General features: G+C 39.0%; 3 protein-coding genes across 3 annotated transcripts; all 3 read right to left on the bottom strand.

The window, feature by feature from the left end:
• Positions 1 to 9,860: 9,860 nt before the first annotated feature.
• Positions 9,861 to 11,009, bottom strand: LOC146733071 (uncharacterized). The gene has a single exon (XM_085491976.1). The coding sequence runs from the start codon at positions 11,007 to 11,009 to the stop codon at positions 9,861 to 9,863; it is 1,149 nt and encodes a 382-aa protein (XP_085348102.1).
• Positions 11,010 to 11,608: 599 nt separating this feature from the next.
• LOC146733072 (uncharacterized) lies at positions 11,609 to 12,388 on the bottom strand. The gene has a single exon (XM_085491977.1). It carries the CDS (start codon positions 12,386 to 12,388, stop codon positions 11,609 to 11,611), a length of 780 nt encoding a protein of 259 aa, XP_085348103.1.
• Positions 12,389 to 12,666: 278 nt separating this feature from the next.
• Positions 12,667 to 13,716, bottom strand: LOC146733073 (uncharacterized). The gene has a single exon (XM_085491978.1). It carries the CDS (start codon positions 13,714 to 13,716, stop codon positions 12,667 to 12,669), a length of 1,050 nt encoding a protein of 349 aa, XP_085348104.1.
• Between the last annotated feature and the right edge of the window lie 1,059 nt (positions 13,717 to 14,775).

Genomic DNA, 14,775 nt, shown 5'->3' on the forward strand with positions numbered 1-14,775 from the left:
AATTCATTGATTTGAAAAATGCTGTATTTGTGATAAATTCATTACCGATTTCAGGTCATTTTATGAGGTATGAATCAAACAATGCGGACGGTCAACTGTATATAACAAATCATTTACTCAAAAATACCTCCCCGACGGGGAATTGAACACCGGTCTTCCGCGTGACAGGCGGAGATACTCACCACTATATTATCGAGGATTTACATGAACATACTTTCTACACTCACAATTTTCAGTGATCTAATGCTCAATTTCTCTTTATATAGCGGCCTTTATTGCAACATGTGGAGATAATCACAAAGTAACGATCTATTAATTGAGTAATGTTCTGGGATTTCACAGTCCCCCAATTCATTGAGTTGAAGAATTTTCTGTTTGTGAGGAATTCATTACCGATTTCAGGTCATTTTATGAGGTATGAATCAAACAATTCGGACGATCAACTGTATATAACAAATCATTTACTCAAAAATGCCACCCCGACGGGGAATTGAACCCCGGTCTTCCACGTGACAGGCGGAGATATTCACCACTATACTATCGAAGATTTACATGAATATGCTTTCAACACTCACGATTTTCAGTGATCTGATGCTCAATTTCTCTATATATAGCTGCCTTTATTGCAACATGTGGAGATAATCACAAAGAAACGATCGATTAATTGCGAAATGTTCAGGGATTTCAAAGTCACCAATTCATTGAGTTGAAGAATGCTGTATTTGTGAGGAATTCATTACCGATTTCAGGTCATTTTATGAGGTATGAATCAAACAATTCGGACGGTCAACTGTATATAACAAATCATTTACTCAAAAATACCTCCCCGACGGGGAACTGAACCCCGGTCGTCCGCGTGACAGGCTTAGATACTCACCACTATTATATCGAGGATTTACATGAATATACTTTCAACACTCACGATTTTCAGTGATCTAATGCTCATTTTTTCTATATATAGCGGCCTTTATTGCAACATGTGGAGATAATCACAACGGAACAATCGATTAATTGCGAAATGTTCAGAGATTTCAAAGTCACCAATTCATTGATTTGAAAAATGCTGTATTTGTGAGGAATTAATTACCGATTTCAGGTCATTTTATGAGGTATGAATCAAACAATTCGGACGGTCAACTGTATATAACAAATCATTTACTCAAAAATGCCTCACCGACGGGGAATTGAATGCCGGTCTTCCGCGTGACAGGCGGAGATACACACCACTATACTATCGAAGATTTACATGAATATGCTTTCAACACTCACGATTTTCAGTGATCTGATGCTCAATTTCTCTATATATAGCTGCCTTTATTGCAATATGTGGAGATAATCACAAAGTAACGATCGATTAATTGCGAAATGTTCAGGGATTTCAAAGTCACCAATTCATTGAGTTGAAGAATGCTGTATTTGTGAGGAATTTATTACCGATTTCAGGTCATTTTATGAGGTATGAATCAAACAATTCGGACGGTCAACTGTATATAACAAATCATTTACTCAAAAATACCTCCCCGACGGGGAACTGAACCCCGGTCGTCCGCGTGACAGGCTTAGATACTCACCACTATTATATCGAGGATTTACATGAATATACTTTCAACACTCACGATTTTCAGTGATCTAATGCTCAATTTCTCTTTATATAGCGGCCTTTATTGCAACATGTGGAGATAATCACAACGTAACGATCGATTAATTGCGTAATGTTCAGGGATTTCATAGTCCCCCATTCATAGAGTTGAAGAATTCTGTGTTTTGGGGGAATTTATTAACTATTTCAGGTCTTTTTATGAGGTATGAATCAAACAATTTGGACGGTCAACTGTATATAACAAATCATTTACACACAAATTCTTTCCGGACGGCGGGGAATTGAACCCAAGTCTTCCGCGTGACAGATACTCACCACTATCGTGGGTTTACATGAATATACTTTCAACACTCACGATTTTCAGTGATCTGATGCTCAATTTCTCTATCTTTAACGGCCTTCATTGCAACATGTGAAGATATTCAAAACGTAACGATCGGATAAGTGCGTAATGTTCAGGGATTTCTTAGTCCCCAATTCACAGAGTTGAAGAATTCTGTGTTTTGGGGGCAATTCATTTTCGATTTCAGGTCGTTTTATGAGGTATAAATCAAACAATTCGGACGGTCAACTGTATATAACAAATCATTTACTCAAAAATACCTCTCCGACGGCGAATTGAACACCGGTCTTCCGCGTGACAGATACTCACCACTATCGAGGATTTACATGAATATACTTTCAACACTCACGATTTTCAGTGATCTGATGCTCAATTTCTCCTATATATTGCGGCCTTTGTTGCAACATGTGAAGATATTCAAAACGTAACGATCAGTTAATTGCGTAATGTTCAGGGATATCTTAGTCCCCAATTCATAGAGTTGAAAGATTCTGTGTTTTGGGGGAATTTATTAACTATTTCAGATCTTTTTATGAGGTATGAATCAAACAATTCGGACGGTCAACTGTATATTACAAATCATTTACTCAAAAATATATCCCCGACGGGGAATTGAACCCCGGTCTTCCGCGTGACAGGCGGAGTTACTCACCTCTATACTATCGAGGATTTACATGAATATACTTTCAACACTCACGATTTTCAGTGATCTGATGCTCAATTTCTCCTATATATAGCGGCCTTTGTTGCAACATGAGAAGATATTCAAAACGTAACGATCGGTTAATTGCGTAATGTTCACGGATTTCAAAGTCACCAATTCATGAAGTTGAAGAATGCTGTATTTGTGAGGAATTCATTACCGATTTCAGGTCATTTTATGAGGTATGAATCAAACAATTCGGACGGTCAACTGTATATAACAAATCATTTACTCAAAAATACCTCCCCGACGAGGAATTGAACACCGGTCTGCGTGACAGACACTCCCCACTATCGAGGATTTACATGAATATACTTTCAACTTTCACGATTATCATTGATCTAATGCACAATTTCTCTATCTTTAACGGCCTTCATTGCAACATGTGAAGATATTCAAAACGTAACGATCGGTTAATTGCGTAATGTTCAGGGATATCTTAGTCTCCAATTCATAGAGTTGAAGAATTCTGTGTTTTGGAGGCAATTCATTATTGTTTTCAGGTCGTTTTATGAGGTATGAATCAAACATTTCTGACGGTCAACTGTATATAACAAATCATTTACTCAAAAATACATCCCCGATGGGGAATTGAACCCCGATCTTCCGCGTGACAGGCGGAATTACTCACCACTATACTGTCGAGGATTTACATGAATATACTTTCAACACTAACGATTTTCAGTGATCTAATACTCATTTTTTCTATATATAGCGGTCTTTATTGCAACATGTGAAGATATTCAAAACGTAACGATCGGTTAATTGCGTAATGTTCAGGGATTTCAAAGTCCCCAATTCACAGAGTTGAAGAATTCTGTATTTGTGAGGAATTCATTATCGATTTCAGGTCGTTTTATGAGGTATGAATCAAACAATTCGGACGGTCAACTGTATATAACAAATCATTTACTCAAAACTACTTCTCCGACGGGGAATTGAACACCGGTCTACCGCGTGACAGATACTCACCATTATCGAGGATTTAAATGAATATACTTTCAACTCTCACGATTATCAGTCATCTAATGCTCAATTTCTCTATCTTTAGCGGCCTTCATTGCAACATGTGAAGATATTCAAAACGTAACGATCGGTTAATTGCGTAATGTTCAGGGATTTCATAGTCCCCAATTCGTAGAGTTGAAGAATTCTGTGTTTTGGGGGAATTTATTAACTATTTCAGGTCGTTTTATGAGGTATGAATCAAACAATTCGGACGGTCAACTGTATATAACAAATCATTTACTCAAAAATACCTCCGCAACTGGGAATTGAACACCGGTCTTCCGCGTGACAGATACTCACCACTATCGAGGATTTAAATGAATATACTTTCAACTCTCACGATTATCAGTGATCTAATGCTCAATTTCTCTATCTTTAACGGCCTTCATTGCAACATGTGAAGATATTCAAAACGTAACGATCGGTTAATTGCGTAATGTTCAGGGATTTCTTAGTGCCCAATTCATAGAGTTGAAGAATTCTATGTTTTTGGGGCAATTCATTATCGATTTCAGGTCGTTTTATGAGGTATGAATCAAACAATTCGGACGGTCAACTGTATATAACAAATCATTTGCTCAAAAATACCTCCCCGACAGGGAATTGAACCCCAGTCTTCCGCGTGACAGGCGGAGATACTCACCACTATACAATCGAGGATTTACATGAATATACTTTCAACACTCACGATTTTCAGTGATCTGATGCTCAATTTCTCTATATATAGCGGCCTTCATTGCAACATGTGAAGATATTCAAAACGTAACGATCGGTTAATTGCGTAAATCTTCAGGGATTTCATAGTCCCCAATTCGTAGAGTTGAAGAATTCTGTGTTTTGGGGGAATTTATTAACTATTTCAGGTCGTTTTATGAGGTATGAATCAAACAATTCGGACGGTCAAATGTACATGTATATAACAAATCATTTACTCAAAAATTCCTCCCGGACGGGGAATTCAACCCCGGTCTTCCGCGTGACAGATACTCACCACTATCGAGGATTTACATGAATATGCTTTCAACACTCACGATTTTCAGTGATCTGATGCTCAATTTCTCCTATATATAGCGGCCTTTGTTGCAACATGAGAAGATATTCAAAACGTAACGATCGGTTAATTGCGTAATGTTCAGGGATTTCAAAGTCCCCAATTCACAGAGTTGAAGAATTCTGTATTTGTGGGGAATTCATTACCGATTTCAGATCGTTTTATGAGGTATGAATCAAACAATTCGGACGGTCAACTGTATATAACAAATCATTTACTCAAAAATACCTCTCCTACGGGGAATTGAACACCGGTCTTCCGCGTGACAGATACTCACCACTATCGAGGATTTAAATGAATATACTTTCAACACTCACGATTTTCAGTGATCTGATGCTCAATTTCTCTATATATAGCGGCCTTCATTGCAACATGTGAAGATATTCAAAACGTAACGATCGGTTAATTGCGTAATTCTTCAGGGATTTCATAGTCCCCAATTCGTAGAGTTGAAGAATTCTGTGTTTTGGGGGAATTTATTAACTATTTCAGGTCGTTTTATGAGGTATGAATCAAACAATTCGGACGGTCAACTGTATATAACAAATCATTTACTCAAAAATACCTCCGCAACTGGGAATTGAACACCAGTCTTCCGCGTGACAGATACTCACCACTATCGAGGATTTAAATGAATATACTTTCAACTCTCACGATTATCAGTGATCTAATGCTCAATTTCTCTATCTTTAACGGCCTTCATTGCAACATGTGAAGATATTCAAAACGTAAGGATCGGTTAATTGCGTAATGTTCAGGGATTTCTTAGTGCCCAATTCATAGAGTTGAAGAATTCTATGTTTTTGGGGCAATACATTATCGATTTCAGGTCGTTTTATGAGGTATGAATCAAACAATTCGGACGGTCAACTGTATATAACAAATCATTTGCTCAAAAATACCTCCCCGACAGGGAATTGAACCCCGGTCTTCCGCGTGACAGGCGGAGATACTCATCACTATACAATCGAGGTTTTACATGAATATACTTTCAACACTCACGATTTTCAGTGATCTGATGCTCAATTTCTCTATATATAGCGGCCTTCATTGCAACATGTGAAGATATTCAAAACGTAACGATCGGTTAATTGCGTAATTCTTCAGGGATTTCATAGTCCCCAATTCGTAGAGTTGAAGAATTCTGTGTTTTGGGGGAATTTATTAACTATTTCAGGTCGTTTTATGAGGTATGAATCAAACAATTCGGACGGTCAAATGTACATGTATATAACAAATCATTTACTCAAAAATTCCTCCCGGACGGGGAATTCAACCCCGGTCTTCCGCGTGACAGATACTCACCACTATCGAGGATTTACATGAATATACTTTCAACACTCACGATTTTCAGTGATCTGATGCTCAATTTCTCCTATATATAGCGGCCTTTGTTGCAACATGTGAAGATATTCAAAACGTAACGATCGGTTAATTGCGTAATGTTCACGGATTTCAAAGTCCCCAATTCATAGAGTTGAAGAATTCTGTATTTGTGAGGAATTCATTACCGATTTCAGGTCGTTTTATGAGGTATGAATCAAACAATTCGGACGGTCAACTGTATATAACAAATCATTTACTCAAAAATACCTCTCCGACGGGGAATTGAACACCGGTCTTCCGCGTGACAGATACTCACCACTATCGAGGATTTAAATGAATATACTTTCAACTCTCACGATTATCAGTGATCTAATGCTCAATTTCTCTATCTTTAACGGCCTTCATTGCAACATGTGAAGATATTCAAAACTTAACGATCGGTTAATTGCGTAATGTTCAGGGATTTCTTAGTGCCCAATTCATAGAGTTGAAGAATTCTATGTTTTTGGGGCAATTCATTATCGATTTCAGGTCGTTTTATGAGGTATGAATCAAACAATTCGGACGGTCAACTGTATATAACAAATCATTTGCTCAAAAATACTCCCCGACGGGGAATTGAACACCGGTCTTACGCGTGACAGATACTCACCTCTATACTATCGAGGATTTACATGAATATACTTTCAACACTCACAATTTTCAGTGATCTAATGCTCAATTTCTCCTATATATAGCGGCCTTTGTTGCAACATGTGAAGATATTCACAACGTAACGATCGGTTAATTGCGTAATGTTCAGGGATTTCAAAGTCCCCAATTCACAGAGTTGAAGAATTCTGTATTTGTGAGGAATTCATTACCGATTTCAGGTCGTTTTATGAGGTATGAATCAAACAATTCGGACGGTCAACTGTATATAACAAATCATTTACTCAAAAATAACTCCAGGACGGGGAATTGAACCCCGGCCTTCCGCGTGACAGGCGGAGATACTCACCACTATACTATCGAGGATTTACATGAATATGCTTTCAACTCTCACGATTATCAGTGATCTAATGCACAATTTCTCTATCTTTAACGGCCTTCATTGCAACATGTGAAGATATTCAAAACGTAACGATCGGTTAATTGCGTAATGTTCAGGGATATCTTAGTCCCCAATTCATAGAGTTGAAGAATTCTGTGTTTTGGGGGCAATTCATTATTGTTTTCAGGTCGTTTTATGAGGTATGAATCAAACAATTCGGACGGTCAACTGTATACAACAAATCATTTACTCAAAAATTCCTCCCGGACGGGGAATTGAACCCCGGTCTTCCGCGTGACAGATACTCACCACTATCGAGGATTTACATGAATATACTTTCAACTCTCACGATTATCATTGATCTAATGCACAATTTCTCTATCTTTAACGGCCTTCATTGCAACATGTGAAGATATTCAAAACGTAACGATCGGTTAATTGCGTAATGTTCAGGGATTTCAAAGTCCCCAATTCACAGAGTTGAAAAATTCTGTTTGTAAGGAATTCATTACCGATTTCAGGTCATTTTGGGAGGTATGAATCAAACAATTCGGACGGTCAACTGTATAAAACAAATCATTTACTCAAAAATACATTCCAAACGGGGAATTGAACCCCAGTCTTCCGCGTGACAGGCGGAGATACTCACCACTATACTATCGAAGAATTACCTGAACATACATTCAACACTCACGATTTTCAGTGATCTGACGCTCTATTTCTCTATATATAGCGGCCTTTATTGCAACATGTGGAGATAATCACAACGTAACGATCGATTAATTGCGTTATGTTAAGGGATTTCAAAGTCACCAATTCATTGAGTTGAAGAATTCTGATCGGTTAATTTCGTAATGTTCAGGGATTTCATAGTCCCCCAATTCATAGAGTTGAAGAATTCTGTATTTGTGAGGAATTCATTACCGATTTCAGGTCATTTTATTAGGTATGAATCAAACAATTCGGACGGTGAACTGTATATAACAAATCATTTACTCAAAAATACCTCCGCGACGGGGAACCCCGTTCTTCCGCGTGACAGGCGGAGATACTCACCACTATACTATCGAGGATTTACATGAATATACTTTCAACACTCACGATTTTCATTGATCTAATGCTCAATTTTTCTATCTGTAACGGCCTTCATTGCAACATGTGAATATATTCAAAACGTAACGATCGGTTAATTGCGTAATGGTAACGGACTTCATCACAACATGTGGAGATAATCACAACGTAACGATCGATTAATTGCGTAATGTTCTGGGATTTCAAAGTCACCAATTCATTGAGTTGATGAATTCTGCATTTGTGAGGAATTCGTTACCGATTTCTAGTCGTTTTATGAGGTGTGAATCAAACAATTCGGACGGTCAACTGTATATAACAAATCATTTACTCAAAAATACCTCCCCGACGGGGAATTGAAACCCGGTCTTCTGCGTGACAGGCGAGATACTCACCACTATGACTATCGAAGAATTACCCGAACATACTTTCAACACTCACGATTTTCAGTGATCTAATGCTCAATTTCTCTATATATAGCGGCCTTTATTGCAACATGTGGAGATAATGACAACGTAACGATCGATTAATTGCGTAATGTTCAGGGATTTCAAAGTCACCAATTCATTGAGTTGAAGAATTCTGTGTTTGTGAGGAATTCATTACCGATTTCAGGTCATTTTATGAGGTATGAATCTGTGGCTAGGATTTGGCTTGAAGTATAGCCACTGTACTCTATAGGTCGGAACAATTCACGAAGTCGGAAAGTCTCATGTCAGGATTGACATTTATTGAACTTTGAAAAGAAAACATCAACATCGGCTTGAAACAACAACAAACGTAAAAATAATAAAAACGATAACAATGGCACGAGAGCCTCAAGTGTCACATGGCACAAAACTCAAGTTGTGATAGATCGGTTCCGTCTAAACCAATCACTGATCGCGGTAATAACGTCATAGGTCAAATACAACTTGTATGATATTATAGGAACACGAATAATCTAAATTAAACATCAAAGCTATTGCTGAACAGAAATAATACTGCGAATTGAATATTAATTATAAAAAATATTTTGAAGTCTATCTAGACAATTCAAACTTAATTAACAAACACACCTATGATTTGCTTCTCGCCCCGACATACTCCGGGCGCAAACGAGTTGCTGGCAAACCTGTATCAAAACATAGTGGGTTTGCTTAACTGTAGAATCAATGTAAAATGCACAAATATTCAATAAAGGGAACATTATAACATAGAATTATGATACAAATGAATATCTTGCCTAAATTGTGCAATATTCATTATTATGAGAAATACTGTTCTTACTTATTTCTAGTGTTCAGTAATAAATCACTGTTTTGAAAAGAGTTCTCTGGTGATATCGAAAAGTTTGTAAAAGAGTCTCTATGTGATAAAGAGTCAATGTAATTATTCACACAGAATTATCAGTGTACTCATTGGTGATTCTTTGTTTGGCTAGTTGAGCTGCCTTTCTTCGTGATTGTCTGTGAATTTGCGTTGTGTTAGAATTGTCTACTTCATCATTGATCTGTTGTGAATCGATCAATGATGTCGCAGATATGTCCGTTGATATTTCTTGATCAGATTGTGTGTTGTAGGTTGCTAGCTCTAATGGATGTAAACGTAAAATGTCTCGATTGGTCATTCCACTTTTCGTCTTGATTTATGCTGCGCGAACAATATCGTCTGAACCTGGTAATATCTTGGTAACACAGGCTAGGTTCCAGTGAAGGCGCTTCTTGATGTCATCATGTACTAAAACTATATCACCAACTTTGATTCTATTGGTTTTGACACCCTTGTGTTGGTTGATGTGCCGTTCACGATGAGCTGTGATATATTCATGTGACCAACACCATCTTGAAGCATAGTGAGGTAACGATATCGTTGATTTGCAATGTGATGATTCATCAAGATATTGGGGTTTGTGTCCGCTTCAGTAGCTTGTGGTAGACTGTGTATGCTACGCCCGTTGATCAAATGTGAAGGTGTGAGCGGATTCAGATCGGCGATATCTGAAGAAACAAATGTCAGCGGACGTTCATTTATTGAAGATTCAATTTCGGTCAGAATAGTCTCCAATTTGACATAGGTCACACAGGATCGCCCGAGAACTTTCTTAAGACTTGTCTTGGTAATAGAAATCATTCGTTCAAAGAAACCTCCGCACCATGGACTGCGCTTTGGAGTAAATTTCCATGCGATGTGTTGATCTGAGAGATAGCGTTGTACTGTATAATTTTGCATGATTTCTTTGAGCTGGTGTGATGCTGATACAAACGTTGACGCATTGTCCGATATGATGAGATTAGGTGTCGAGCGACGTGATGTGAAACGTCGGAGGGCTAATAGAAACGATTCAGTCATAAGATCTCTGACGAGTTCTAAGTGTATGGCGCGCGTGATAGTACACGTGAATAGACAGATGTAGACCTTAACAATAGCTTGATTGATTGGGTCTTTGACGAAGAAGTGTCCGGTATAGTCTATTCTAATAGAAGAAAAGGGTTCAGATCGTTGTACTCTGAAGGTAGGAAGTGGCGCTGGAATTGGCTTGGAGTACGGTGTACCGTCTACTTTCTTGCAAATGACGTATTGGCATAGAACTGCTTTGACGTAGCGTCGCATTGAGATTATCCAGTACCGCTCACGTAATTGAGACGTGACTGCGTTAGTACCGGCATGTTGAAGACTTAAATGAGTGTCCCGAATTATCATTGTGGTGAACGCATGTTTACCGGGGATCAATATAGGGTGTACAGTGTTGAAGGGTAAGTTGGTATTCTGCAGTCGACCTCCTGCACGTAATAATTGATCGCTGTCGACGAATAGCTTGAGTTGCTTGCAGAGAATTCCAAGTTTACCATCGTTCTTGTTTAGTCTTCGAATTTCATTCAGCGTAGTACACATGTTGAATATTCTGAATCCAAACTAGCTCGGCGGACTCTAGTTCGGTCGGTGAGGGCGCTGTTGCGTGTTGATTGTTGTTATCTGGAGAGGTCAATATGGCTGTCTTCTTTGTGTGTTCTTTCAACTTGGTAATGAAACGTAATACAAACGCTGTAACTCTAAGTAGATGTGATAAATTTTGATAATGTTCGATCTGGAATACATTCTCAATATTGTAGTTGACTTCTGTGGAAGTTTCTGTGACTGAGATTGATTGTTCGCGTATCGTAGGCGATATGAATGGAGGGCCTAGTTGTGCGTTTTCTAAATTTGGCATTGTTGTAACAACAGTGTGAAGTACTGTCTGTTCAGAGACTTCAGTGGGCGTTGAAGATGGGGCTTGCGTATACTGAAGTGTCCTCTGTCTTCACACGTTGATCAGAATTGGTTGTGTTTGGAGTATCAAATAACTCGCATCTGGGCCAGTGTTGTCGATTAGTTAACCAAAACGGTCCGTTCCACCACAATTTTGATTCTGATAGCTCAGCTGGTGTGATACCTCTGGTTACTAAGTCGGCTGGGTTCTCTGCTGTATTGACGTAGTGAAGTTCCTGTTGAAATCAGTTGATTTCTGTCACACGATTGCGAGTAAACACATTCTGTTTACCTCGTCCATGTAGCCAATGTAATGTTATCTGACTATCTGACCATAAAACGTATTTCGAGATTGAGTATTTTCGTTCAAGGGATTTACCAACAAATTGACTAAGTCGTGTTCCAATCAGGGCTCCCATTAACTCTAAGCGTGGTAGTGTTAGGGTTTGCTTGCTTATAGGAGCGACTCGTGCTTTTGCCATCACTAATGTAGATTCTGTGTCAGATACTAAATACACTGCGGCTCCGTAAGCCTTGTCTGATGCATCAGAAAATGTGTGAATTTCAACACTGGTCAGATTGTTGACAAAATATTTGCGCTGGATGTGATTGTTCGTCATCTTGTAGAGATCGGCTATATTTTGCCATTGTTGTAGTATTTCAGAGTCGATAGGTGTATCCCAGTTGTGATTGGTGATCCATAAACGTTGAATGATCAATTTTGCTTTGATATGAACAGGAGAAAACAAACCTAATGGATCATATAGACTAGCGCTATATGCTACGACATCTCGCTTAGAAGTGAATTGTCCAAAATTCGGCGTTTTTAATGGTTTCACGCGCAGAAGGTCAGCTTTAGAATCCCAGCGGATCCCGAGAATTGATAAGTCAGACTTTGAGTTGGATCGACCATCGATATCAATAACTTGTCTCAGAAATGCATCATTAGTGTTCCAGGAACGTAAGTTAAACTTGCGCGTAGATAGGATATTGATTGATTGTTCATAGAACTGTAATGCTTCCATTGAATATGCGCAAATAGAAACTACGTCATTGACGTAAATGTCCTGTTGTAGAACTTGGGCTGTCGATTTTGAAGAGTGTTCATTCATTAAATGCTTGATGGCTGCATTCAATATGAAGGGTGAACATGTAGCTCCGAATAGAACTGACTTGAACTGGAAGGTTTCGAAAGGGCTATTAATATTGGTTGAGTCCGTTAACCATAGAAATTTAGTGTATTTCCGGTCGGCTTCATGTAGACTAATTTGTAAGAAAGCCTTTTCTATGCCTGCGGTTAATGCTATGGGTCTGCTCGAAATCTCAGTAGTATAGACGTTAATGAATTGAGAAGTGGGGGTCCTGTATACAAACACTGATTGAGGCTGGGCTGGTCCTTGCCAGTTGTTGCTGAAAAGTCGTACACTATTCTAATTGGAGTAGACTCGCTGTCCTTCTTGACTGAGCGATGAGGTAAGTAGTGCCCGATATCTGTACTATCATCGGCGACTCTCTCAATAAAACCTCTATGCAACTGATCATTGATAATGTTGTCGTAAACTTTGAGAAGTTTGTCTGGTAGCTTGGCGATCATTTTCCTGGTGCCTGGAGTATTTGCTGCTTGATAGTTGGTATGTAAGGTAAGGTGATCCGGTTTCCAAGGTAATTTGGCTGTGTATCTTCCATCTTCGGTGGTGAGGCAATGTTCAACATAGTGTGTGTATTGTTCATTTTGTGCTACTTTGAGTTCGCTTGACTTGATTGTATCGTAGACACCAACTGTCTCTAAATCCCAAAATGAGCTGACTAAACTATCGAGTTCAGTATCTGGGGCTTTCACACTGGATATATGAAAAGTCTGGATATTTCTTCCCCTCCGTCTAGTTGAAGGAATAGGTCCTGATAAGAGATAGCCGAAAGCGGAAGAAACTGCAACAGGACTGCAACCTCTAATGATGTGGGATCCAACATAGTCCCAATAATGGTCAGCACCAATCAATACATCCACAGTCATGTTAGTGTCGTGAGAAAGTGGGTGTGCTAATTTGAGGTTGCGTATATGTGATATATTGCGTAAATCATGTGTGAGATTGTTATCTAAATTATCAGAAATTTCATTGACTATGAGCAAGTCGATTGCGCTCTTTATACCATCTATCTGTAGAAGACCAATGGTGGTAGGAGGTATTGTTTTATACCCTGTTTTCAAATTGGAAAATGATTTCAGATTGAGAGTTTCCGAGTAATTGGGGTTTGCATTTATCGAATTTGCAAACTTTGTTGTCACAAAACTCCTATCAGCCCCCTCATCAAAAAGGACTGTAGCGATCCTGGAAACACCATTGCCAAACATAGTGATTCGTGCGATTTTCAGCAAGACGCGCGGTGGTGGGTCTGTATTTGACCGCCCATTGAGAAATGGTCGCTTGGGAGAGTGATTTGATACATGCGCGAAATTTATGTGGGTATCGCTTGATTTATTTTGCTGCGTGTCTGTCGAAATAGTCGAGTGAATTGAAGTATGATGCTTGCCTTTGCACGTGCGACAAGTCCCACGGGAGCGACATTCTCGCAAAATATGATGACCTAAACAATTAAAACAGAGCTTGTTATCATGAATAAATTTCAGACGATCTGTGCGTGTTGCTATGGTACGACAGTCTGTGGTATAATGTTTACCATTACAGTATGTGCAATGTGGTGATCTGGGTGTATACTGCTGTGATTTAGCATTGTTTTGTGCAGTGTGTGTTCTGGCATTAGCAGTATGTTTTGTTTTGTTAAAAGACATGTGAATTACATTGATAGTTACCATGGGTACCACCTGCTTGTTTTGACTGAGGATACTGACTGTTGGTATTGAAGGCAGCAACAGCCGATGGGTAGTGATCGCAATCAGCAGCGTCGTCTGATCCAATGTTGAGAGCTTTGATTTCATGCAACATTGCTTTGCTGAGTGTCGCCAAAGTCCATGTATCATCCGTGTTGGATCGAGAAAGTTGTCGTTGAAATTGAACAGGCAGTTGCTTGAGTAAAAACGATATCAATAGCTTTTCGTAGTGAGATTCATCCTCTCCAAGAGCTTTGAGTGAGCGAATAGTTGTGTCCAGATTATCGTGAATTGTTCGGAAAGATGTGGCGTTATAAGCTGGCGGTGCACGCGTTAACAATGACTCCATGTGTGCTTGAATAATAAGTTGTGTCTGTCCGTAACGCTTTTTTAGCAGTGCGTAGGCCAGTTTGTAGTTTTCGGCGGACATCTGATAGCCGTCTATGAGTTGTTTGGCGTCGTCGGCAACGAATGATCGCAAGTATGTAAACTTCTGTACATCGGTAATCTGCGTATTTGAAACAATTGTGGCCTTAAAATTGTCGTTGAATTCGTTCCATGTTAGTGGGTCTCCGCGGAAAA

The sequence above is a fragment of the Saccoglossus kowalevskii genome, chromosome 17 (assembly GCF_978046115.1).
Source record: "Saccoglossus kowalevskii chromosome 17, keSacKowa6.1, whole genome shotgun sequence".
NCBI lineage: Eukaryota > Metazoa > Hemichordata > Enteropneusta > Harrimaniidae > Saccoglossus > Saccoglossus kowalevskii.